We start from the raw sequence: 25,679 nt of genomic DNA, 5'->3' as shown, positions 1-25,679 counted from the left end.
TGGATTGGTTTGGATTGGTTTGGATTGGTTGGTTTGGATCGGTTTGGATCGGTTTGGATTGAATTGGTTTGGATTGGTTTGGTTGGTTTGGATTGGACCTGGATTGGTTTGGATTAGATTTGGATTGGTTTGGATTGGATTGGGATTGGTTTGGATTGGTTTGGATGGGTTTGGATTGGTTTGGATTGGTTTGGATTGGTTTGGATTGGTTTGGTTGGTTTGGATTGGTTTGGATTGGTTTGGATTGGTTTGGATTGGTTTGGATTGGTTTGGATTGGTTTGGATTGGTTTGGATTGGTTTGGATTGGTTTGGATTGGTTTGGATTGGTTTGGATTGGTTTGGATTGGTTTGTGTTGGTTTGGATTGGTTTGGATTGGGTTTGGTTTGTGTTGGATTGGATTTGGATTGGTTTGGATTGGTTTGGATTAAATTTGGTTGGTTTGGTTGGTTTGGATCGGTTTGGATTGGTTTGGATTGGTTTGGATTGGTTTGGATTGGTTTCGATTTGGGTTGGTTTGGGTTGGTTTGGTTGGTTTGGATTGGTTCGGATTAGATTAGGATTAGATTTGGATTAGATTTGGATTGGTTGGATTGGTTGCGTTTGGTTTGGTTTGATTTTGGATTGGTTTAGATTGGTTTGGATTGGTTTGGATTGGTTTGGATTGTGTTTGGATTGGTTTGGATTGGATGTGGATTGGTTGGATTGGTTTGGTTGATTTGGTTTGGATTTGGATAGGTTTGGATTGGTTTGGGTTGGATTTGGATTGGTTTGGATTGGTTTGGTTTGGTTTGGATTGGTTGGATTGGTTTGGTTTGATTTGGATGGGACCTGGATTGGTTTGGATTGGTTTGGATTGTGTTTGGATTGGTTTGGATTGGTTTGGTTTGGTTTGGATTGGTTTGGATTGGTTGGATTGGTTGGTTTGGATCGGTTTGGATTTAATTGGTTTGGATTGGTTTGGATTGGTTTGGACTGGTTTGGATTGGTTGGGATTGGTTTGGATTGGACCTGGATTGGTTTGGATTGGTTTGGATTGGGTTTGGATTGGTTTGGTTGTGTTGGTTTGGATTGGTTTGGATTGGTTGGTTTGGATTTAATTTGGATTGGTTTGGTTTGGTTGAAATTTGATTGGTTTGGATTAGATTTGGATTGGGTTGGTTTGATTTGGATTGGAATTGGATTGGTTTGGATTGGTTTGGTTGGATTGGGATTGGTTTGGATTGGACCTGGTTGGTTTGGATTAGTTTGGATTGGTTTGGATTGGTTTGGATTGGTTTGGATTGGTTTGGTTGGTTTGGATTGGTTTGGTTGGTTTGGTTGGTTTGGATTGGTTTGGATTGGTTTGGATTGGTTTGGTTGGTTTGGTTGTATTGGTTTGGATTGGTTGGATTGGTTGGTTTGGTTTAATTTGGTTGGTTTGGTTTGGTTGAGTTTGATTGGTTTGGATTAGATTTGGATTGGGTTGGTTTGATTTAGTTGGAATTGGTTGGTTGGTTTGGATTGGTTGGGATTGGTTTGGATTGGACCTGGATTGGTTTGGTTTGGATTTGGATTGGTTTGGTTGGTTTGGATTGGTTTGGATTGGTTTGGATTGGTTTGGATTGGTTTGGATTGGTTTGGTTGGTTTGGATTGGTTTGGATTGGTTTGGATTGGTTTGGATTGGTTTGGATTGGTTTGGATTGGTTTGGTTGTGTTGGTTTGGATTGGTTTGGATTAGATTTGGATTAGATTTGGATTGGTTTTGGGTTGGTTTGGATTGGTTTGGATTGGTTTGGATTGGATTGGTTTGGATTGGGTTGGATTGGGTTGGTTTGGTTTAGTTGGTTTGGATTGGTTTGGTTTGGTTTGGATTGGTTTGGATTGGTTTGATTGGTTTGGATTGGTTTGGATTGGTTTGGATTGGTTGGATTGGTTTTGATCGGTTTGGATTGGATTAGATTTGGATTGGTTGGTTTGGTTTGGATTTGGATTGGATTGGTTTGGTTGGTTTGGATTGGTTTGGATTGGTTTGGATTGGTTTGGTTGGTTTGGATTGGTTTGGATTGGTTGGTTTGGATCGGTTTGGATTGAATTGGTTTGGATTGGTTGTGTTTGATTTGGATTGGTTTGGATTTGGATTGGTTTGGATTGTGTTTGGATTGGATTTGGATTGGTTTGGATTGGAATTGGTTTGGATTTGATTTGGATTGGTTTGGTTTGGATTGGTTTGGTTTGGTTTGGATTGGTTTGGATTGGTTTGGATTGGTTTGGATTGGATTTGGATTGGTTTGGTTTGGATTGGTTTGGATTGGTTTGGATTGGTTTGGATTTGGTTTGTATTGGTTTGGTTTGATTTTGATTTGGATTGGTTTGGATTGGTTTGGTTTGGATTGGAATTGGAATGGATTTGGATTAGATTTGGATTGGGTTGGATTGGGTTGGTTTGGTTTGGATTGGTTTGGTTGGTTTGGATTGGTTTTGGATTGATTTGGATTGGATTTGGATTGGACCTGCGTTGGTTTGGATTAGATTTGGATTGGTTTGGATTGGTTTGTATTGGTTTGGATTGGTTTGGTTGGTTTGGATTGGTTTGGATTGGTTTGGATTGGTTGGTTTGGTTGGTTTGGTTGGTTTGGTTGGTTTGGTTGGTTTGGATTGGATTGGTTGGTTTGGATTAGATTTGGATTGGTTTGGATTGGTTTGGTTGGTTTGGATTGGTTTGGATTGGTTTGTGTTGGTTTGGATTGGTTTGGTTGGTTTGGATTGGTTTGGTTGGTTTGGATTGGTTTGGATTGGTTTGGATTGGTTTGGATTAGTTTGGATTGGTTTGGATTGGATTGGTTTGGATGGGACCTGGATTGGTTTGGATTGGTTTGGTTGGATTCGGATTGGTTTGGATTGGTTTGGATTGGTTTGGATGGGGTTGGGTTGGATTGGATTGGTTTGGATGGTTTGGTTTGGTTTGGTTTGGATTGGTTTGGATTGGTTTGGATTGGTTTGGATTGGTTTGGTTTGGTTTGGATTGGTTTGGATTGGTTTGGATTGGTTTGGTTTGGATTGGGTTGGATTGGTTTGGTTGGTTTGGATTGGTTTGGATTGGTTTGGATTAGATTTGGATTGGTTTGGATTGGTTTGGTTTGATTTTGATTTGGATTGGTTTGGATTGGTTTGGTTTGGATTGGAGTTGGAATGGTTTGGATTAGATTTGGATTGGGTTGGATTGGGTTGGTTTGATTTGGATTGGTTTGGATTGGTTTGGATTGGTTTGGATTGGTTTGGATTGGTTTGGATTGGACCTGCATTGGTTTGGATTAGATTTGGATTGGTTTGGATTGGTTTGTGTTGGTTTGGATTGGTTTGGATTGGTTTGGATTGGATTTGGATTGGTTTGGATTGGATTGGTTTGGATTGGTTTGGATTGGTTTGGATTGGTTTGGATTGGTTTGGATTGGATTGGATTGGTTTGGATTAGATTTGGATTGGTTTGGATTGGTTTGGTTGGTTTGGATTGGTTTGGATTGGTTTGTGTTGGTTTGGATTGGTTTGGATTGGTTTGGATTGGTTTGGATTGGTTTGGATTGGTTTGGATTGGTTTGGATTGGTTTGGATTAGATTTGGATTGGTTTGGATTGGATTGGTTTGGATGGGACCTGGATTGGTTTGGATTGGTTTGGATTGGTTCGGTTGGTTTGGATTGGTTTGGATTGGTTTGGATGGAATTGGGTTGGTTGGATTGGTTTGGAATGGTTTGGTTTGGTTTGGTTTGGATTGGTTTGGATTGGTTTGGATTGGTTTGGTTGGTTTGGATTGGTTTGGTTTGGTTTGGATTGGTTTGGATTGGTTTGGTTGGTTTGGTTTGGATTGGGTTGGATTGGTTTGGATTGGTTTGGATTGGTTTGGATTGGTTTGGATTAGATTTGGTTGGTTTGGATTGGTTTGGATTGGTTTGGTTGGTTTGGATTGGTTTGGATTGGTTTGGATTGGATTTGGATTGGTTTGGATTGGTTTGGATTGGTTTGGATTGGTTTGGATTGGTTTGGATTGGTTTGGATTGGTTTGGATTGGTTTTGATTGGTTTGGATTGGTTTGGTTTGGATTGGTTTGGATTGGTTTGGTTGGTTTGGATTGGTTTGGATTGGTTTGGATTGGTTTGGTTGGTTTGGATTGGGATGTGACTTGGTTTGATTTGGATTGGTTCGGTTTGGTTTGGATTGGATTCGGATTGGTTTGGATTGGTTTGGATTGGTTTGGATTGGTTTGGATTGCGTTTGGATTGCATTTGGATTGGATCTGGATTGGTTTGGATTGGTTTGGGTTGGTTTGGATTGGTTTGGATTGGTTTGCGTTGGTTTGGATTGGTTTGGTTTGGTTTGGATTGGGTTTGGATTGGTTTGGATTGGTTTGGATTGGTTTGGATTGGTTTGTTGGTTTGGATTGGTTTGGATTGGTTTGGATTGGTTTGGTTGGTTTGGTTGGTTTGGATTGGTTTGGTTGGTTTGGATTGGTTTGGATTGGTTTGCGTTGGATTAGGATTGGTTTGGTTGGTTTGGTTGGTTTGGATTAGATCTGGATTGGTTTGGATTGGTTTGGATTGGTTGGATTGGTTTGTGTTTGATTTGAATTGGTTTGCGTTGGTTTGGATTGGTTTGGATTGGTTTGGTTTGGATTGGTTTGGATTGGTTTGGATTGGTTTGGATTGGTTTGGATTGGTTTGGATTGGTTTGGATTGGTTTGGATTGGTTTGGATTGGTTTGGATTGGTTTGGATTGGTTTGGATTGGTTGGATTGGTTTGGATTGGTTTGGATTGGTTTGGTTGGTTTGGTTGGTTTGGATTGGTTTGGATTGGTTTGGTTGGTTTGGATTGGTTTGGTTGGTTTGGATTGGTTTGGATTGGTTTGCGTTGGTTTGGATTGGTTTGGTTGGTTTGGATTGGTTTGGATTGGATCTGGATTGGTTTGGATTGGTTTGGTTTGGATTGGATTTGGTTTGGTTTGGATTGGTTTGCATTGGATTTGGATTGGTTTGGTTTGGATTGGTTTGGATTGGATTTGGATTGGATTTTGATTGGATTTGGATTGAATTTGGATTGGATTTGGATTGTATTTGGATTGGATTTGAATTTAATTTGAATTGGATTTGGATTGGATTTGAATTGAAAGTTTCCTAATCATGGTTTTATTGTGGGTACTGGCTAGTTAGATGTTCGTTAATTAAGTAGTCGAAATTTGAAGCCAATTACTTTTTGCTGTAATGGTTTTTGGGAAAATTATTAGGCATTCTGCAACATTGCTTCAAGTTTGATTTATTTCATCAGTATTTGAGATTAACGATTTCTTCTAATCGCTCTCGAGCCCTTTGGTACGACGATAGCAATTCTTCGATAGTCACTACATTGGATCTAAACTTTCCATGCCTTTTTGTCCCAGTTCCAGTCAGTTGAATTATGTGTGGTCTACGTTGTTGAATTATTTGACATTTGATATTTAGTTCTCCAGCGACTTCGGTACGGCTTCCGTAGCGATTGAGTAGAGCTGAATCGTTCTGAATAAGGGATATGATAGATGAAGTTCATAACAAATTTAGAACAACGAAAACATTTATACCTGCCCGAAGAATTCCTTCAGATTTAGCTTTCTTCGTCCTCCAACCAAGAATGCTTCCAGCTTATCGTAAAAACTTTTATTGTTCTCTATTTTAATGCACTTCAAGGATGATTCTAATATTTGGGGTTGAAGTTGTATAGAGAGATATGCATTTCTGAAAGAAAATGTATTTGGTAAGCCAGCTTGGATATTACAGAAAAACTTACCCCAACAAACGTTCCCGTTTCCACGTGTCTATGGAAATAACTTCGAAGTATATTTTGACACTATCTGTAAATCCAATCTTTGTTTAGTTCATGCAAAGCAATGCACTGCTCTCCAATTACCTCCAATATCAAAATATTCCGGAACTTTTAACAGTAATTGGTGGCAGTGGGAATATTGCCACTTTCCATCGGTTCTCTTACTGCTGTGGGTACACCCGTCGATGAATCCTTCGATGATTTTTACTTCAATGGGCAATTCAAATGTGAACCGTACGTGCGTATTATCGTATGCGAAGTCCTCACCAGATACAATTTCGAGCAGCAATAGAAAATGCAGCTGATGGTTTTCAGGAAAGGAGAAGTTAGCTTTCGACAATTCCTCACGCAGGGTTAATCTTGTTAACTGGAAGAAAGGGAATGCTTTGCTGTCAGTAATACGAGTAGTAATTCATTTGTGTTTATTAAAGCCACAACTCACCTTAACCAATAGAGCGTCTTGAATTTGAACAGTTTCCCTGGATGCTGAACGTTTCAACTTGTTGCAGAGATTTTGAATCCCGAAATGATACATCTGTCGACTGTCACCTTGAATTTCTTTGTAATACGGATTGATGGCCATGCAGTTGAAGTCAGGATACACGAGCAGCATGTTTTCCTTGGAGTTCCATTTAATGGTGAACAGAACAACCTCGCTGTCGAGGTCAGCCATGATGAACATGGTTTCGTATTCATCCTCCTGATCAGCACCTGGACGTATTCCTCGCGCTGCCATGCAAAGTTCCTCATCGGGAGCGTAGTTGTCGGTTGTGGTGTAGGTGAAGATTTTCCCTCGATTTTCTCGGTCTGCTAAACCGGTCGACTTAATCGTATTGTGATAGCTCTTCTGAAGATCATTGCTGCAGTTTTCTCGGACGCTATAGTATTCGACTTCATTTTGACTGAATACCTTCTCTTGCCATCCGATTTGCATCTCTTCCTCTGCATTGTTGGACGGCTCTTCGAAAAGGTTGGCCTCACAGGATTGATCGAACTGAGGAATTTCAATCAACGAATAGATTTTCTTCAATGAGATTCTAGAAAAAAAAGAAGGTGTAGGAATTAAGACGGGTATAGTAAAATATATAAATCGAATAATGGGGCATATGCAATAGCCAGGGGTTTCGAGATAGCCTTGCGAGCTAAAGGAGTTCCGATTTTGTCACATTCCCCATTTTATCACCCCAAAATTCACCAAGGGGGTGATCAAATCGGGATATTACTGTACATTGATACAATGGATGGGATTCTAAATAAGCCACGCATCGACTACCAGATGCTTGAACTGTTCGTTGACCGGCTCATTTGTGGGTCTACAAACTTCTTACACGACATGCCTGCCGACTCTCCTTTGTGATCAGGAGCTTTTTAAAGTAGCAAACCTAACACTTGCACTAGTTTTTGAAGGAACTCCGTTAGATCCTAGATGAAATCCTGTTCCTTAGAAGCTTAAAACTCTTCCTATCCTCGACGTGTGATCTGGTCTAGGTGGATCTATCCATAAATTGATCCACCTAAAGCTTTCCAACAAAGACTGAAGCTCGTAGGTTGATTCCTTAGTTAACGCCGGTAGTTTGGACAAAGTTTGGGCTTGCCGACGCCTAAGCAGCTTGCTGTCATTGTATCGTTTGCACAAAGTGTCCCACGCCACCTGGTAGTTTGCCTTAGTAATGGACAGCTGATGGACTGATGAAGGAATGTCTTGACGTCCGGGAGATAGGGGATCAACGAGAAGTACAAATACTGGAATCTCAATCACTCGTCGATATTGGCAATGAAGGTTTGATACTGGACTTGTGCAAGGCGAACATGTTCCAACGTAGTCATAATGTGGCGCCTTCCCCATCAATGAGGTCTTGACGAAAAATACCGCTGCACACACTTTGCCCTGATTTCACTACATTCCTCTTCCTCTTCATTGTGACTCACTAAACGTTTCCCACTCCTCTAACTTATCAACCCTAATTGACATAAAAATTGCTGTGGTTTGATCATGCATGGACTGGGAAAAGTTGCGAATCTCCACAAACATGCACATGTGTACGAGTTGAGTCGCGTCTACACCTATCGTAGGGTTTGTCGTGGTCACACACATCACACAGATGATCGAAACGGACGAACGTCAAACTGAATTACTGAACGTCACACGTGCAGCGATATAGAAACAAAAATAGTGGATGTGAAGATTTTCTGCAAAACCTAGCAAAGGCTGGACATATCTCGAGTAGTACACAAGTGGCAGCAACTTATATGTGACTGAATTCGGTCGCATTAAAGTTGCTGCAACCAAACTTGTGCTACTTGATGGCGCAATTTTATTTTCCGCTACTACGAGATAATGAGAGATTGGGGAATGGGAGGAAAATTGAAATGGGTACTAGATCGAAAAAAGCCCGTGGCTATGAAAAACGACAGTAAAACAGATGTCACCTCTTGTTTTATATGTGTTTTTTATGGTCTGAAACAAATTTGAATATATCGACATAGGGAGAAAAAAATCTTGAACAAAATATGTCCAGAACACATCGAGATAGAGATACCCAACAAACAATTTGAAGACTTATTCCATTGAAAATATGCTTCTTCAACTGAAAAACTAGCCGAATAAGGCTTAAATTGTTTGATAGGGAGGTTATCGAGATGTAGCAAGCCCAAATGTATATACATATGTAGATTGAAGGGAACGTGGAAACCATCGATATAGGGAGTGATATCGAGATATAGAACATCGAGATGTAGAGAGTCGACTGTATTTCTAATTGCGCTTGCTTGGATGAAGTGGATCCGGATTTGGCGGTTTAGATGACTTCTGGCATTTAGTCATCTGGTTCGAAGGACCAAAATGAACCTCGGAGTGGTTCTCCCTATTCGGGTGGACTGTATATTTCCTTTCTTGTTTCCGAGTTTACCGATGAGTATCGATTGGTGGTTTCTTCCAATCGATGGGATTGAAAATTTTGATCTATTTGCACAACACCACACAGTACAGTTCCTTTACAACAGTTTAATTACAGTACAGTTTTATACTATGGCTAATGCTACAAAACTTATACCGTTCAGAAGACTTAAAATACGAGTGTGGTCGTAACGCAACCGACAGGTGGTAACACTATACTGCATGACATCCAATAATCCATCGCCAGTGAACTGTACAATGCGCTGCTTGCAATTGTTCCCACTCCAAAATCCTCACAAAATGTACCGTACATTCAAATTACTTCAAAAAAGCTTCCACCAAATAATGTCCTGTCTTCTGTTTATCACAGTTATAATCTACAATTATGTCTAGCTTCTAAAGGAAGTTTTTTTAGGGAATGAACAAATGAACAGATGTCATATTTTAACAATTGCCATTTACGTAAAAATCTACCAAGAGGGAACACCTGTAGAGAAAAAAACAACATCGGATGTTGGCTTGTTGGACAAGTTGAGTCGTATTTTTCAATGTAGATAAATATAAATGAAAAAGTGATTACCTACTTCGAGATCTACGTAATATACACAAGACATGTTAAACTCGTTTTTCGGTACGACGAACGTAATTCGTAGTTCGTTTGAAATAGAAATCGTTTTAGCGCTTTTGAAAATCTGTTCGGAAGGTTGAAAAACTCTAATTTGGAGAATTAAACTTAAAAGTGACAGCTCGAAAATTGAAAAAAAAACTCGCGCGTGGTAGGATTAGCTGATGCTACCTAGCAAGTCCAATAAGACATCGATCAAAAATTTTACGATATCTGTCAAAATCCAAAGCAAATCGATCACGTTTTAATGGATGGTAAATTCTTGTCCAATATCACGAACGTCCGCACCTACTGCAGTGTGAATATTGAATCCGTTGTTGTATGCCAGTATGCCTGCACTCAAAATTCTTGACGGTGACGGTGCACAATGGCGGAAACCCGAACAGAAACCCGTTTCGTGAATCTCACAACAAAATTTGATGATTGTAGCTTGTAAATTTAATTTTTGGCGGCTTGTTGAAGTTAATGCTGTAAAGCATCTCCCGAACAAATTTGTATGAAAAAGAAAATTTGACTAAAGTTTTTTTCGGGAACGATTCGGAACGATCTGGTATCATGTTGTAAGTGTTTGGTTTTGTTAATTGTGTGTATCGAAGAGATTTTGTATTTCTATAATCGTAAATGTGTATGACAGGATGTTTTTTGTGTGAGTTTGAAGGTTTTTCCCCAGCAGAGGCCCACTTGGCATACAAGAAGATAGCCACTAGGAGCAACCACCTTAACTGCTACCAACCACACACCAAGCTTCTTCAACCCACCACCAGGAGCCGCAGGATACGGAGTTGGGAGCGGCCATGATGGGTTGCACAATTGGGTGGCACGAAAAAGGGATGGAGACTGTGAAAAGTCGATGACCGGAGATGGGGTCATGAACCTTGGGGCTGATTGGTCTGGGACAAGTCGTTCACTTACCCGGCAGTTGTGAACAAGACTAGATGTGCGAAGCGCTAAGTAGAAGTCTAAATACAAACAGCTTTATGTTACCAGATTGTGAGCAGAAGGAGGAAAACCCCGGACCCCGTTGTTCCACCGTGGTGTCGCTATTCCGACCGCTGTATCTACGATACGGCCCCAGTTCCCGGGGAGTCCTTGTGTCGTCCTAGAACCCCTTCGCCGGGTAGATTCCGGCACCGTTAAACGCCAAAGACCGATCCGTCAACATATCGGTAGTCTAGGACGCGCAGCTGGATCGTCAACTATCCGCCGACGAACCCTTGGTGCCACCCACGACGCGGAACGTGACCAGACGTGGTCGAAGCCATCCGTAGAGACAGAGAGAGCAGGAACGCGGAGAAGGAGAGGAAGTGGTTGTGGAGTGAAGGAAGGGGCCCCGCATTGTAAGGTTAGCTAGTGGATAAGGAAGTGGGAGGAAAGTTAGAAGGAGTGTAGCCAATAAAAGCGTGAAATTAGATGAAAAGTGCTGGTAGGTTTTCCTTTATTCAAGTGCGAAAATTCCCTGTCCCGCGGTAAACTTACGAGAGTGTGCCGACCCTGGGCAGTTGATTCGGGGAGTCTCGGAAGTGCTCCCGGTTGGCTAGACCGGCAATTACAATGTATTGAAACCTATTTTTGGTCTACTTTCCGGTGGTTAGTGGGGTGATTTTCTCCTAGATGCTCCCAAGCTGGAAATTGACTGCTTCAATGTAGAATGAGGACGCTGTTAATGCTTCAGACCTTAAGGCTTGCGCCTCCAGAAGTACTCGAATAGCATAGTATATGTTGGATAACAATTATGACCTCAAAATGAATTTAGCGTCCCAAAATTACACTTTGGTGGAAGATGGGGGCCCGCCACTGTGCGGTGCAACAGCTGGAAGTGGTTCTCGCAACGGAAGAGCAGCTAGGCGTAGTTTCTCTTGAAGATGGCTGGAGAGATATTCGATCCGCCATTGATAGCATCGCAGCCCTCCTAAGGTGTGCGGTAAGACGCGTGGCTACAAACCAAGTCCATGCTGAGGGTGGCTGGGTTCGATTCCCGGTGCCGGTCTAGGCAATTTTCGGATTGGAAATTGTCTCGACTTCCTTGGACATAAAAGTATCATCGTGTTAGCCTCATGATATACGAATGCAAAAATGGTAACTTGGCTTAGAAACCTCGTAGTTAATAACTGTGAAAGTGGTAAATGAACTGAACACTAAGCTGCGAGGCGGCTCTGTCCCAGTGTGGGGATGTAATGCCAATAAGAAGAAGAAGAAGAAGAAGCACCGCAACCGCTGCACTGGACACGGTGACCCCGGATCCGATAAACGACTGGTATGACGGACCAACTGTACCGCGCTAATAACACTCAAAAGTTCACAGTGAGAAGTGACAAATAAGCAGTGAGAAGTGAGACGTCTCCCTTCTCACATCTCATTTCTTACTGCTCAAATGACCAATTCGGCCAAAAAACCTGTTCGGCCGAAAAACCTGTTCGGCCAAAAGGCCTGCTCGGCTAAATGACATGTTCGGTCATTCAGCCAAATGATCTGTTCAGCCATATAACCTGTTCGGCCAAATGTCCTATTCGTCCAAATGTCCTATTTGGCTAAATGTCCTATTTATCCAAATGATCTATTCGGCTAAATGTCCTATTCGGCCGAATGACCTTTTTGACCAAATGGCCTTATCGGTCATATGACCTATTCGACCAAATGACCTGTTCGACTGGATTACCCATTCGGCCAAATGGCTTCCGACCAGATGGGTTTCGATTTAATGGTTTGTTCGACCTGGTGGCATTCGGCCGAATGGGTTTCGACTAAACGACCCTTCCACCCTCCGAAGGCATTCCAGAAGGAATTTCTGAAGGAACCCTTAAAGATATTCCTGGAGAATCTTAAGGAGCAACTCCTGGAATAACTTCCGGAGGAATTCCTGGTGGAACTTCTGAAAGAATTCCTAGAGGAGCTTCTGAAGAAATTCCTAGAAGAGTTTTCGAAGAAATCTCTGATGGAACTTCCGAAGAAATTCCTGGAGGAGCTCTCGAAGAATCTATTGAATTTCTGGTGGAACTTCCGAAGGAATTCCTGGGGAAACTTGCGGAGGAATTTCTGGAGAAACTTCTGGAAGAATTCCTGGAGGAAATTCCGGAGGAATTGTCGGAGGAACTTCCGGAGGAATTACTGGAGGAACTTCCGGAGGAATTTATGTAGGGACTTCCGAATAAATTCCTGGAAGAACTTCCGAAAGAATTCCTGCAAGAACTTCCGAAAGAATTCCAGGAGGAACATCCAGAGGAATTCCTGGAGAACTTCCAAAGAGATTCATGGGGGGGGGTTCGAGGAGGAATTCTTGAAGAAGTGTCTGAAGAAATTTCTGAAGGAACGTGCGTAGGAATTCCTGGAGAAACTTCCAGAAGAACTCCTGGAGGTTCTTACAGAGGCACTATCGTAGGATTTTATAAAAGAATTCCTTGAGAAAATTCCGGAGGAATTCCTGGAGGAGAAATCTTGGAAGAACCCTCTGAAGAATTCTCGAAAAAAACTTGCGGAGAAATTCGTGAAGGAATTTGCATAGAAATTAGTAAAATAAATTACGGGAGGAAATTACGGAGGATTTCCTGGAGAAACCTTCGAAGGATGAACTTCTGGAGGAGTTCATTTATTCATTTATTCCTGGAGGAACCTCCGTCCATTTAGGGCAGCACATTTTGGTGATCCTGCCAGTCTATTTTTTGTATCCTGTCGCTGATTTCATGTGGTGAGTTAAATTCAAGTTGTTAAATTGTGACGAGTGATATATTTAAGTTTGCAAAATCACAAGACGCGTCTCGAAGACCACCGGAAAATGGTTTGCGGTTTGTGGTTTGCTAAATTACAAGACGCGTCTCGAAGACTACCGGAAAATGGTTTGTGGTTTGCTAAATCACAAGACGCGTCTCGAAGACCGTCGGAAAATGGATTGTGGTTTGCTAAATCGCAAGACGCGTCTCGAAGACCGTCGGAAAATGGATTGTGGTTTGCTAAATCACAAGACGCGTCTCGAAGACCGTCGGAAAATGGATTGTGGTTTGCTAAATCACAAGACGCGTCTCGAAGACCGTCGGAAAATGGATTGTGGTTTGCTAAATCACAAGACGCGTCTCGAAGACCGTCAGAAAATGGTTTGTGGTTTGCTAAATCACAAGACGCGTCTCGAAGACAGTCGGAAAACGGATTGTGGTTTGCTAAATCACAAGACGCGTCTCGAAGACCGTCGGAAAATGGATTGTGGTTTGCTAAATCACAAGACGCGTCCGGCCGTCGGAAAATGGTCTGACTTATAAGCCACAGTGGGAATACCTGTAGGATCAGATATTTTGAAAAAAAATAATAAGGTTGCCGAATTTTACAAAGCTAGTCGGAAGTTCGAATTTCTTATGCGAAAGATTAGTTTGGAGTTATTGGCTTGCAGTACTAGTTGATGCCATGGTGAAAATGGTGTACTATACGCGATACAACTAAAAGTTGGATTAAATGGATTGGAATTTGGATTGGATTTGAATTGGATTGGCTTTGTATTGGATTTGGATTAGAATTGAATCGGATTTAGATTTGGATTGGATTTTGATTGGATTTCAATTGGATTTGGATTGAATTGGATTGGATTTGATTGGATTTGGATTTAGATTGGATTTGGATTGGATTTAGATTGGATTTGGATTGGATTGGATTTGGATTGGATTTGGATTAGATTTGGATTGGATTTGGATTGGATTTGGATTGGATTTGGATTGGATTTGGATTGGATTTGGATTGGATTTGGATTGGATTTGGATTGGATTTGGATTGGATTTGAATTGGATTTGGATTGGATTTGGATTGGATTTGGATGGGATGTGGATTGGTTTTGAATTAGATTTGGATTTGATTTGGTATGAATTTGTTTTGGATTTGGATTGAATTAGGATTGGATTTGGATTGGATATGCATTGGATTGGATTTGGATTGGATTTGGATCGGATTTGGATTGGATTTGGATTGGATTATGATTGGATTTGGATTGGATTTGGATTAGATTTGGATTGGATTTGGATTGGATTTGGATTAGATTTGAATTGGATTTGGATTGAATTTGGATTGGATTTGGATTGGATTTGGATTGGATTTGGATTGGATTTGGAATAGAATTGAATCGGATTTAGATTTTGATTTTGATTGGATTTCAATTGTATTTGGATTGAATTGGATTTGGATTGGATTTGGATTTGATTGGATTTGGATTGGATTTGGATTGGATTTGTACTGGATTTGGATTGGATTGGATTTGGATTGGATTTGGATTGGATTTGGATTGGATTTGGATTGGATTTGAATTGGATTTGGATTGGATTTGGATTGGATGTGGATTGGTTTTGAATTAGATTTGGATTTGATTTGGGTTGGATTTGGATTTGGATTGGATTTGGATTGGATTTGGATTGGATTTGGATTGGATTTGGATTGGATTTGGATTGGATTTGGATTGGATTTGGATTGGATTATGATTGGATTTGGATTGGATTTGGATTGGATTTGGATTGGATTTGGATTGGATTTGGATTGGATTTGGATTGGATTTGGATTGGATTTGGATTGGATTTGGATTGATTTTGGATTGGATTTGGATTGGATTTGATTTGGATTGAATTTGGATAAGCATGGATTTTCTCATCTTTATAAGATTGTTCTTAAACCTTATAAGTAATGAAGTTCAACACCGCTTAGCTTGGGATTGCATTTGGGTGAAATTTGGAATGTTTTTTTGGAAGAAATTGTCATTGTATTTGACAAACAAAAGAAGGCCATTGGCATCGTAAATTTGTTGTTCTCTAATCATCCAACGAAAGTATGGATCACGTTTTATCTTTCGCGACCCACGGTTTGGGAACCCACACTCTGAATCATTGTTCTGGTATTCAAACCATGATGTTGAGTCAAGTTTATTTTGGTGTGTAGTTTTCAATGGAGTTAACCGGTTGCTCAATTGGAACCGATGTTCACCTTCGTCTCATTTAAATAATCCTGGAGAAAAACAAGCATTGCATCCATTGCATCAAGCAAGCAATAGTGGAAGTAAATGGAAGAATAATAGTCTTTTAACCTCATTGCATCCAATGCTAGAAGATTTTTTTTGCGTTTTTAATGAGAGAAGAAGGGAAATGTGACTTTTCCTTTTTCAGTCAGACCTTCGCGGCGTGCACACGCATCCGCGGAGAGTCGCTGTCATAATTTTGTTCCGTCCATTTAGGGCAGCACAATATCCTGAATACTTGAGAAGTGTTCATAATATCATGTTATAAAGCCTAGTACGCTGCTCTTACGGAATGGGTTTACGGAAAATTTGATCAAATTACCACGGTAAATTTGACAGCTGATTCAGTGTGGGATGAATGTCACTTTTCCGTATACGGAATAATGGTACGGAATATTTTTCCGTAAGGAAAAATGACAGCTCCATTTACTTTACCCAGCAGACGCTATTAAGCTACGTTTTGACAGGGCAAGTGAATTGAACAACTCAGTTGAATTCAATTGACTTGGCAAAAGTTGAACATGTTCAAGTGAATTGAGTTAATGTGTTTACACGTTCAGTTCGCGTTCGATTCAAGCGGCTTGCTCAATTCACTTGCCTTGTCTAAACGTAGAATTAGCGTTACCAGAGCGGAATCATTCCGTGAGCATTCCGTATCCTATCTATTTGCACAGTACTTTTCTGCAGCGTACTAGCCTTTCGTAATCATTTTCCAAAGCTCTTATATATCTATAGATGTGCTAAATTTATTCCCAGTATAAAAAGCACTCACCACCAGAATCCACCACATGGCAACCATATTTTTAAAAATATCTTAGGTGACTATCTGGCGCCCATTTTTTGTTGCAACTAAAAATAAGCGGAGGAGTAGATTTTATTATCAGCGGTACAATTTGTGTGTAATTTGATGTGCCGCATGGTGTGGTTCTCTGAAATTTTGATTTGGTCCTCCGGAACCGGATAGTGGCGTACCGGAACCTGTGCCAGAGTGGTCACATGTGACCAAAACGGTCCGATTACACTTTCGTTGGCCATATCTCGTCGCGGCAGTGTAATTTGATGTGTCGCATGGTATGGTTCTCAAAAATTTTGATTTGGTCCTCCGGAACCGGATAGTGGCGTACCGGAACCTGTGCCAGAGTGGTCACATGTGTCCAAAACGGTCCGATTACACTTTCGTTGGCCATATCTCGTCGTGGCAGTGTAATTTGATGTGTCGCATGGTGTGGTTCTCTGAAATTTTGATTTGGTCCTCCGGAACCGGATAGTGGCGTACTGGAACCTGTTCCAGAGTGGTCACATGTGTCCAAATTGGTCCGATAACACTTTAGTTGGCCATATCTCGTCGCGGCAGTGTAATTTGATGTGTCGCATGGTGTGGTTCTCTGAAATTTTGATTTGGTCCTCCGGAACCGGATAGTGGTGTACCGGAACTTGTGCCAGAGTGGTCACATGTGTCCAAAACGGTCCGATTATACTTTCGTTGGCCATATCTCGTCGCGGCAGTGTAATTTGATGTGTCGCGTGGTGTGGTTCTCTGAAATTATGATTTGGTCCTCCGGAACCGGATAGTGGCGTACTGGAACCTGTTCCAGAGTGGTCACATGTGTCCAAATCGGTCCGATAACACTTTAGTTGGCCATATTTCGTCGCGGCAGTGTAATTTGATGTGTCGCATGGTGTGGTTCTCTAAAATTATGATTTCATCCTCCGGAACCGGATAGTGGCGTACTTGAACCTGTTCCAGAGTGGTCACATGTGTCCAAAACGGTCCGATTATACTTTCGTTGGCCGTATCTCGTCGCGGCAGTGTAACTTGATGTGTCGCATGGTGTGGTTCTCAAAAATTTTGATTTGGTCCTCTGGAACCGGATAGTGGCGTACCGGAACCTGTGCCAGAGTGGTCACATGTGACCAAAACGGTCCGATTACACTTTCGTTGGTCATATCTCGTTGCGGCAGTGTAATTTGATGTGTCGCATGGTGTGGTTCTCTGAAATTTTGATTTGGTCCTCCGGAACCGGATAGTGGCGTACTGGTACCTGTTCCAGAGTGGTCACATGTGTCCAAATCGGTCCGATAACACTTTAGTTTGCCATATCTCGTAGCGGCAGTGTAATTTGATGTGTCGCATGGTGTGGTTCTCTGAAATATTGATTTGGTCCTCCGGAACCGGATAGTGGTGTACCGGAACTTGTGCCAGAGTGGTCACATGTGTCCAAAACGGTCCGATTATACTTTCGTTGGCCATATCTCGTCGCGGCAGTGTAATTTGATGTGTCGCATGGTATGGTTCTCTGAAATACTGATTTGGTCCTCCGGAACCGGATAGTGGCGTACTGGAACCTGTTCCAGAGTGGTCACATGTGTCCAAATCGGTCCGATAACACTTTAGTTGGCCATATCTCGTCGCGGCAGTGTAATTTGATGTGTCGCATGGTGTGGTTCTCTGAAATTATGATTTCGTCCTCCGGAACCGGATAGTGGCGTACTTGAACCTGTTCCAGAGTGGACACATGTGTCCAAAACGGTCCAATTACACTTTCGTTGGACATATCTCGTCGTGGCAGTGTAATTTGATGTGTCGCATGGTGTGGTTCTCAAAAATTTTGATTTGGTCCTCTGGAACCGGATAGTGGCGTACCGGAACCTGTGCCAGAGTGGTCACATGTGACCAAAACGGTCCGATTACACTTTCGTTGGTCATATCTCGTTGCGGCAGTGTAATTTGATGTGTCGCATGGTATGGTTCTCTGAAATTTTAATTTGGTGTTTGGTCCCGGAATAGTGGACGTAGTTGTCAATATAAGTCTATTGATTCACAGATATCGATTCCTGGCAATCATATATTAATATAATTGTCGATTTGAGCTATTTTTATTAGAATACTATTGACTACAATTAAAATTTGAGCTTCGATACATGGAAATATGCGAGGTGTCCCCTACATTTCCGGTTATTCCTCCGGACGGGAATCTATGAACTGGAATTTCTTAACGGCATTTGAAAGCGGTGCTATTCCCCTTTGTAAAACTATATAAATTTCGAAAATCGGCCCACGGCGTCATGAGCTATGACCAAAAGTATGGTCAAAGTGTCGTCCCAGTCTTTTAAGGGTTAATTTATTCATTTCGGAATAATTTATTCGGAACCCAGCAACGACAAAAAAATGTAAACTTCTCAATTGTCAAGAACCGTATGCATTGTGGGTTGCATATCCATTTTGTGTACGTTTTGTATTTTAGTATTTATTGAAGATTATTTGAAAATGTCAATCATAATAATTTACACACAGTAAATGTTGTCAATTCACCTGAATTTCCAGTTGTCCACAAGCCCATTAGTGCGGTAAATTCCTGTTTTGAAACACTTTTGACGAGAAAACATATTCTACAATATCAAAATACTATTCTATTAGTCCTAATGTGCTTCCTTTACGGTAACCATGGAAACCATTCGCTTGAAATATTTCATTCATTCATGCGCGAAACAGAAACGAAAGTTCTCAGTGTCGGCCGATTGCTTCACAGAAACGTTCACAGCGTGGCGGCGGGTAGTTTGACAGTTCAGTTCAATCAAACTTTAACAACAAATACCGTTACAACCGATACTCATTGTTTACATATGGCAAAGGTACCGTTTCCACTACTACCGTTGTGGATATTAAATATAAAAGGCTCGAAAAGGGTGTCTTTCTCTGGTTTTCTCGGTCAAACAAAGGCTTCTCTCGTGTGGAGATGATGTTTGTTATGAATGAGATCATAGTGCACGATAAACCGTGAATGGTTACGGATCGTAAGAATGCAAAACATTTAAAATTGTTTAGCTTTTAAGTTACTCATTGTTATGAACTGTTAGATTTGTTCAGTTAACTTTTGCCTTCTTTTGAATTTGGTGTTTTTCATTAGCAACCTTGTTCAATTTTTATTTACATTATTACAAAAATTCGCGCCGCGCAAACATCGGTGTTCAGGTGCGAGAGCAAATTGTTGTTAGATCAATCACACGCCTAGGGAGAATGCGAGAGTGAGGTGTGTCTGTCGGTGTGACAGTTTATGAAGCACTTCCAGGTAACCTACCTCCCTATATACCAAACATTCGAATCGGAATATAGCACCGATAGTCGGTCAGTGATAATGAGTCACTAATCAGTAGAACTTGGATAAGGTTAGTCGAATTTTGTCGCCGCGAGCGAAATCGCTGATTTTAAGCCTTTGGAACTGGGCTTGATTTGAAGCCGTGGCATTATTCTTTTGTGGTAGATGTGATGTATTTGGGAAGTGCCATCTCACAGTGATGAATTAAAGTGAAAGTTTCCTGCATTGTGATCCAGCGAATGGTACTGCCGAACAGCGAAATCATTCATTGCACAAGTTTAAGATTTCATTCGTATCAAAAACTGTAGTCGGAAGCTTATCTTATCGAACGGGAGGAAATTCATTTCGAGTTGTAACATGGCCGCGTATCTGAACAACCAGCAACAAATGCCAGGTCCTACGGATCCGGTTCATGAAATAATTCCACTACAGCGTATGACCACTCGTGAGGAAGCCACGGAGAGGCAAAGAATACGCGACATCTTCGACAAAGTAAGTTCATAACCCTGTAATGATAACCCCGAATGAAGATCCAGTTTTGATATCTGGCATATGAATCCACCATCTAGCTGCATGAACCAAAAAACAGTGTAGGCAATTGCATTGGTCTACTGATGCTCCACTTTTGTCTTGCCAATGAATTTTATCCTACATATTACTAAACCGCTTACACATTTGAATGTGAAGATTATAAATGTGGACCCTTTCCATATCAAATGCCAATAGTAATTTTCTTCGAAGAATTTTCAAGCTATCGCATCAACGTACACATTTGTCAATTGCATTAGTCACTTCATATTACCTCACGGTTATTAATGTAAGCAGTGCCTATTCAGAGCAATGATCTGAACTTGATTTCAAGACCGAAAGACTTTTTTTTCATCAATACTGAAAATTCTAAATTATAATTTTATTTTTGAACAAGTTGTTTAAACAGTTCCTTATTTTAATTACCTTGTTTTTCTCAGACGACAAAGATGTAGCGAAAAGCAATCATTTTACTTCAAAAGCAAACTTTATGTTAGTGGCTCAAATTTAAATATTTTTCATTAGTCTAAATCATCTCAGTTCGACATCCTTTCCAATTGCAGCTAATCAATGGATTAAAAATTGCAACTCGATTCAATTTCACTTTAGTATGGACATTGTTCTGAATAGAAATGGTAATTTTACAATGCTTTGACGTTTGTAAAAACAATATGTGAACCGTTTGTTTGAGAATCTTCATATGTGCCATTTTTTGTGGCTAAAATGAGAAGAATTTTTGTTCGAAAATGCACTGAAAGTTTTCTTTATTCGTGAAACTGTGCTAACTACATATGTACATGGTCTTTGAAGAGTTAAAGAGCACTGCTTACAGTTTCCGATCTGGAAGTGCTCCATGGCGATGAGAGTTCACTTCTCATAAGACGAGTTTGTACCTTCCCATTTAATTCCACCACTTGATTGTACCTTGACAGATACGTAATTCGACCTCAACAGTAAGGTCGTCTTCAGTGTCTCGTACTCTCGTAGTCAAGTACGAGACACTGAAGACGACCTTACTGTTGAGGTCGAATGAGGTCGAATTGAGGTCGGCTTGCTTGTCTTATGACAAGTGAAGACATTGCACTAAAAAGCTCAAAATAATTTTCTTAACGATGAGAGTTGCCTAAAACTTTTGATCTATATCGAAAAAATCTAAAGAATCTACCAATTTGTTCAAAAAACAGTTTCTTTTTTTTGTTGTTTCAATGGAATTGTATAAAATGAATAGAACACATGAACACATGAACACATGATTCAAGTACTATTTCTTTTCTCACATCATACCTTTAATTGTCGATTAAATTTCTCCACTAGTTTTAGAATCGAATGGAGCAAAACTTTCCCTGAACTTTCCCAGAAACATCCTACGGTTGTCCAGCGTTCATTGTCGTCAGACGACAAATCAATTTTTAGTGGTACAAAATGACGAACTGTTTGTATATTTTCATAAAAAGCAACATGGAAAATTGTGAAAAAAGGCAGCATTCCAGCTAAAAAAAATCGAAATATAAAATTTTCGTTTATGGTTCACACTTCTCGTTTTCGCGCCAGATATCTAGTATAGAGTTAAGGATCATACGCTCCTTTTTTGATATTTTATCATCACATTAACTTATTTTTCAGTATGACCGAAGTAAGACCGGCTTGCTTTCCATTCAAGAGCTTAAACGCATGATCAATAGCCGACGATGTCCGGACCTCCCGAAGGGTTTTGTAAAAAATCTTATGAAAAACGCAGACCAAAACAATGATGGCCACCTGGATTTCGATGAGTTCTATCAACTGTCGCGGGAGCACCACTATCTGTTCCGGGATATGTGCGTTCGGTACTGCAAACTGGTGTGTCCGAGTCGCAACCCAGCCACGGTGGACGAAACCGGTAAGTAGTACAAAACCGGATTGTTCTCCGCGCGTGCAGTTGTTGTGCCCCTGACTAAACATTTTGTCGTGTTTCCTTAATATCTGCTCACACTTAAGGCCCAGCATTGGCATATCAACGACAAATATCCACTGTGACAGTCATTTCCTCCGAACGAGGTTGGTAGTTCTAAAAAAACAGAAGTGTCCATCCTAAACACCCACATGACCATTATGCCATTACGCTTGCTTTAATTTGCCAAATCGCTTTTAATTTCAACAAGCTAAGACATGTTACATCAAGAATTTCACATTGTGCTAATCAACCGTCATTATTCTAATCAATGGTGATGGAGACAATCTTATCTCGAATCTCAGTCGCGTGGTCGCCCCTTGTGAGGCAAATTCCGAGTCCGACGACGATGATATTCCAAAATAACGCAAGTTCTATTATTAGCACGTTTTTTGGAAGAAGATGGCGTTTCCGTACAGATACTTGGATGATGATGATTATTGCAACATGTGTCGTAGCCCAGCCAGGTGAATCATTACCAGACTATGTGACATCACTCGTCCCGTAATCTTGAGTATCCTCAGGCTGCACCTGAATCGTGTTATCGCACCTACGACGACCGGCAAGGCACTATAACTTCTTATCTTGGGTGATTTTTCAACATTGTTGGAATGTTTTGAACTGTGTGTTGTTGTCGTTTACCAACATAATAGATTACGGTTAGTACATAAAATGACCCTGCAAGTAATCGTCTAACTGGCCATATGCGAAAAAAGGAGTATAGCGATAATGATCGAATTAAATCTTAGGACAAATTGATTGCTTTTAAATGGTTCTGTATGGTAAAAGACCCAATAGTGGAGGAACTAAGCACGTTCCATCACTTTCTATTCGCTTGCAAAAAAAACTATACATTATTTCGCTTACCTCAATGGTGCATTCGAAAGCACTAAATTTGTATTTTGATTAAAACATATTCCAATAGCAGCAGCTCCTGTCATTATTACCTAAAATGAATCCTCCAATTATTGGTGCAATGTTCCAATAGTTGCCATATTTTCTAATTCGTGTTCTTATAGTTGCAAATCCCATTGTTTTCATACGGGACTTACTACCGCAACTACAGGTGTAAAGCGATATTTTACCGATTATTTAAGAAACCTAATTTATTGCTTTCGTCTCTTTCACGTAATGACAGGTCAACAAATAGATATACAAAGTGAGTTGCTGCGTTTATTGTGTATCTTCGACAAAAACTACACTACCGCAACTATAGGCAGACCCACGACTATCGGATCAATTACCCTATGTTAAAAAAAATAATAAACGCAGTCATGATAGTGCAAACGATGTTTTAATCCTATCCATCGCATAACCCTATCGATACGCGTGGTAACGGCAATGTATTTTATTTTTCGATGGTTGAAAAATCAGCTTATAAGTTAAATTGTTAATGAATAGGTACCCATGTAAATTATTTTTCCCTCGGCTTAACACCATTTTTTTCTAATTTAGACATTCCATTAAATACGACAATTTATAAAAAGCTAGTTAACGCGTAGACAACGAAACTTGAGAATACTAAATGCAAATACCTGCCGAATCTATACTGTTGCGGAATCGAACAAAAACGTGACAGCAAATTCAAATGCAACTAGCAGCGCGCGAGGCTTGCTACGATCTTTCTGGTTATAGGACAAAGTTCAAAGCTCTTCAAGCGTTTTTTTAAATGCTTGTATGTACTTTACTTTTCATGTGCAGTGAATTCCTAAAAAAACATAAATAAACTACAAAGGATTTTTGTAGGAATATTAGGAATATTTTGTTTGAAGAAATTACGGATGAATTGAACGAACACGATAAACAACAATAGTATTTATTCGACAAACTTAAATAGCTAACTTTGCGTTGTTTTTGCATAATTTATTATATATAAAAAAATAAAAATTTCTGTCTAAAGTCTAAAGTGGTCTTTGTGCTCTTTTTTGCTGGCATTACTTGCCGTCTCGCAGCTGTTTATTGAGCACTTATACAGTTTATAACTGCGAGGTTACTAAGCTGTAGTCTCTGTAGTTCATAATAGTTGACTCCATTCCGATTGGTCCAGAGTGCGTAAAATGCAGGAAAAATTTCAAAAATATCATAATTGTATACTGTATTTTTAACTAAATCTTTGATAACAGCTGCGTGACCACTATTTTTTATTGTTTCTATTCATAATACAAATCATTCTGTTAACAGCTTTCGGGGCAAATGCCAAAAACAGTCCATTCACAACATTCATCTGGTGTAGTGCATCTCATTTATCATATTTTTTTGCAACGACATCTCCACTTCACTTCAGTGACTTTCACCAACTTTGTATCTTTTTTAGATGGCGAATACGAGCGAAGCATGAGCCTATGGCCACCTCCACTCACCATGATAGTGTTTTCGCTAGTAGAAATTATCTTCTTCGTTGTTGATATTATCAAAACGAATAAGTAAGTGAACACTGTCGATGCTGAGAAATATCATTTGTGTTAATCGTTTACGCTTGCTTTGTAGTCAGATGGGAACGAGCACCAACGGACCGATGGCAACCTTATTCATCTACAATCCTCAGCTGCGGCAAGAAGCGTGGCGATTTCAGACGTATATGTTTGTTCACATAGGGTAAGTAATTTTTGAAAATCATTTATTGACGATCGTTTGGAAACTTATGGGTCGAGTGGTACAAAGGGTTGGCTTCAAAGATCTCCACCCTGGATGATGTCTAGCTATCGTCTTAAACTGTTGCCGAGTTAGATTTCGGTTGACTTCATTTGTATATCTTTATGAAGACTATGCGTACGCCAACATGAGCATCTGGTTCTGCTGCGATGGCTTCTATTCTACTGCTTGTTTACAGTTTTCGTTCTCACGCTTACGAGAGGTGTGGCCAAAACAGGCCCACTTCCGTTCTTTTATTTCAATTGCTATCGATCTCTGGTGACAACGATGATGAAGGTCGGTGTATGAGATCCAGTTGTAAGGTGAAAGCCCTGAGCTTTTTTTTTGCTCGAGATGAATCACTGTGTCCTTTGTCTAGTGTATGTCTTTCTACTGCATTGCTATTGAGAAGAAATGATTTTAAAATAATTTTTGTTCGAGTATTTCTCAAACTTGATGTGAAGCCACTTTAGCTTAAGGTACCGCTATTTATACCCTTCGAGAAATGCCGTACACCGACTCTCAAAGGCGTGCCTTTTAATCAGTGTTGGCTTCAGTATTATATTGATTTTGACCATGCATCGGTATTGAAATTTAATGATATTTTTGCTTCTTCTTATTTATTTATTATTTATTCAGACTAAGGCCGAAGTGGCCTGTGCGGTATATAAGAGTCTTCTCCATTCGGCTCGGTCCATGGCTACACGTTGCCAGCCACGCATGGGCGTAGCCAAGGGGGGCAGAGGGTGGGGGCCGTCGCCCCCCCTAAATTGTGGAAAGATTGAACGGGTACTGAAATGAATTCCCTCAAACATGTGCACTTTACGATCCAATCATATACAGAAATAGGTGGTTGAAATTCAAAAAATTCCCAAAACTTATTAGGGCATCCAGGATCCATAATATATGAAAGTTCAAAACAACTCGAAACATTTCGGGCTCAAAAATTCTCCTTGAAATCCTTCTAGAAGCTCCCCTGGGAACTTCTAAATTCCTCCGGAAAGTTATCCACAAATTCCTCTGAAAATCGTTCGAAAATCCTTCTCATGTAATTGTAATTCCACTATTTTTTTTAGGAAATTCACGAGGAAATTCCTTGAAGATATCTTTTCTTCTCTCCAAGATTTACTTCTAGATATTTCTTCGGCTATTCTCTCTTCAGGAAGAATC

General features: G+C 40.4%; 2 protein-coding genes across 3 annotated transcripts in view; one reads left to right on the top strand and one right to left on the bottom strand.

Annotated features, from left to right (window-relative positions):
- Positions 1 to 5,189: 5,189 nt before the first annotated feature.
- On the bottom strand, positions 5,190 to 18,889 carry LOC134228041 (tectonic-like complex member Mks1). The gene is made up of 6 exons (XM_062709802.1): positions 18,637 to 18,889; positions 6,271 to 6,865; positions 5,913 to 6,195; positions 5,793 to 5,856; positions 5,587 to 5,740; positions 5,190 to 5,524 (listed from the first exon to the last, which is right to left on the bottom strand). The coding sequence occupies exons 1-6, from the start codon at positions 18,708 to 18,710 to the stop codon at positions 5,294 to 5,296; spliced, it is 1,401 nt and encodes a 466-aa protein (XP_062565786.1). The 5' UTR covers positions 18,711 to 18,889; the 3' UTR covers positions 5,190 to 5,293.
- A 490-nt stretch (positions 18,890 to 19,379) lies between these two features.
- LOC134228042 (rhomboid-related protein 2) overlaps positions 19,380 to 25,679 on the top strand; it is a 33,093-nt gene continuing 26,793 nt past the window's right edge. Inside the window, exons 1-5 of one of the 2 annotated variants that reach the window (XM_062709804.1) lie at positions 19,380 to 19,912; positions 21,572 to 21,827; positions 21,926 to 21,985; positions 24,193 to 24,301; positions 24,366 to 24,473. In XM_062709804.1, the coding sequence (XP_062565788.1) occupies positions 19,778 to 19,912; positions 21,572 to 21,827; positions 21,926 to 21,985; positions 24,193 to 24,301; positions 24,366 to 24,473 (668 nt within the window). In that variant the 5' untranslated portion in view covers positions 19,380 to 19,777. The remainder of the gene's footprint in view (positions 19,913 to 21,571; positions 21,828 to 21,925; positions 21,986 to 24,192; positions 24,302 to 24,365; positions 24,474 to 25,679) is intronic. The other variant, XM_062709805.1, reaches the window with a different exon arrangement.

This window comes from Armigeres subalbatus, chromosome 3, assembly GCF_024139115.2.
Source record: "Armigeres subalbatus isolate Guangzhou_Male chromosome 3, GZ_Asu_2, whole genome shotgun sequence".
Lineage (NCBI taxonomy): Eukaryota > Metazoa > Arthropoda > Insecta > Diptera > Culicidae > Armigeres > Armigeres subalbatus.
Note: the sequence above shows the minus strand (reverse complement) of the source record. Positions and strands in the feature narration are given on the sequence as shown.

What these genes read in the sequence shown, in the direction of transcription:
- LOC134228041 (XM_062709802.1), bottom strand. Translation starts at nt 18,710, where the DNA reads ATGTTTTCTCGTCAAAAGTGTTTCAAAACAGGAATTTACCGCACTAAT. An exon ending in GTGGACAACTGGAAATTCAG is followed by an intron (nt 6,866 to 18,636) that starts GTGAATTGACAA and finishes TTTTTTTTCTAG; the next exon opens with AATCTCATTGAAGAAAATCT. An exon ending in GGAATATTTTGATATTGGAG is followed by an intron (nt 5,857 to 5,912) that starts GTAATTGGAGAG and finishes TTGGATTTACAG; the next exon opens with ATAGTGTCAAAATATACTTC.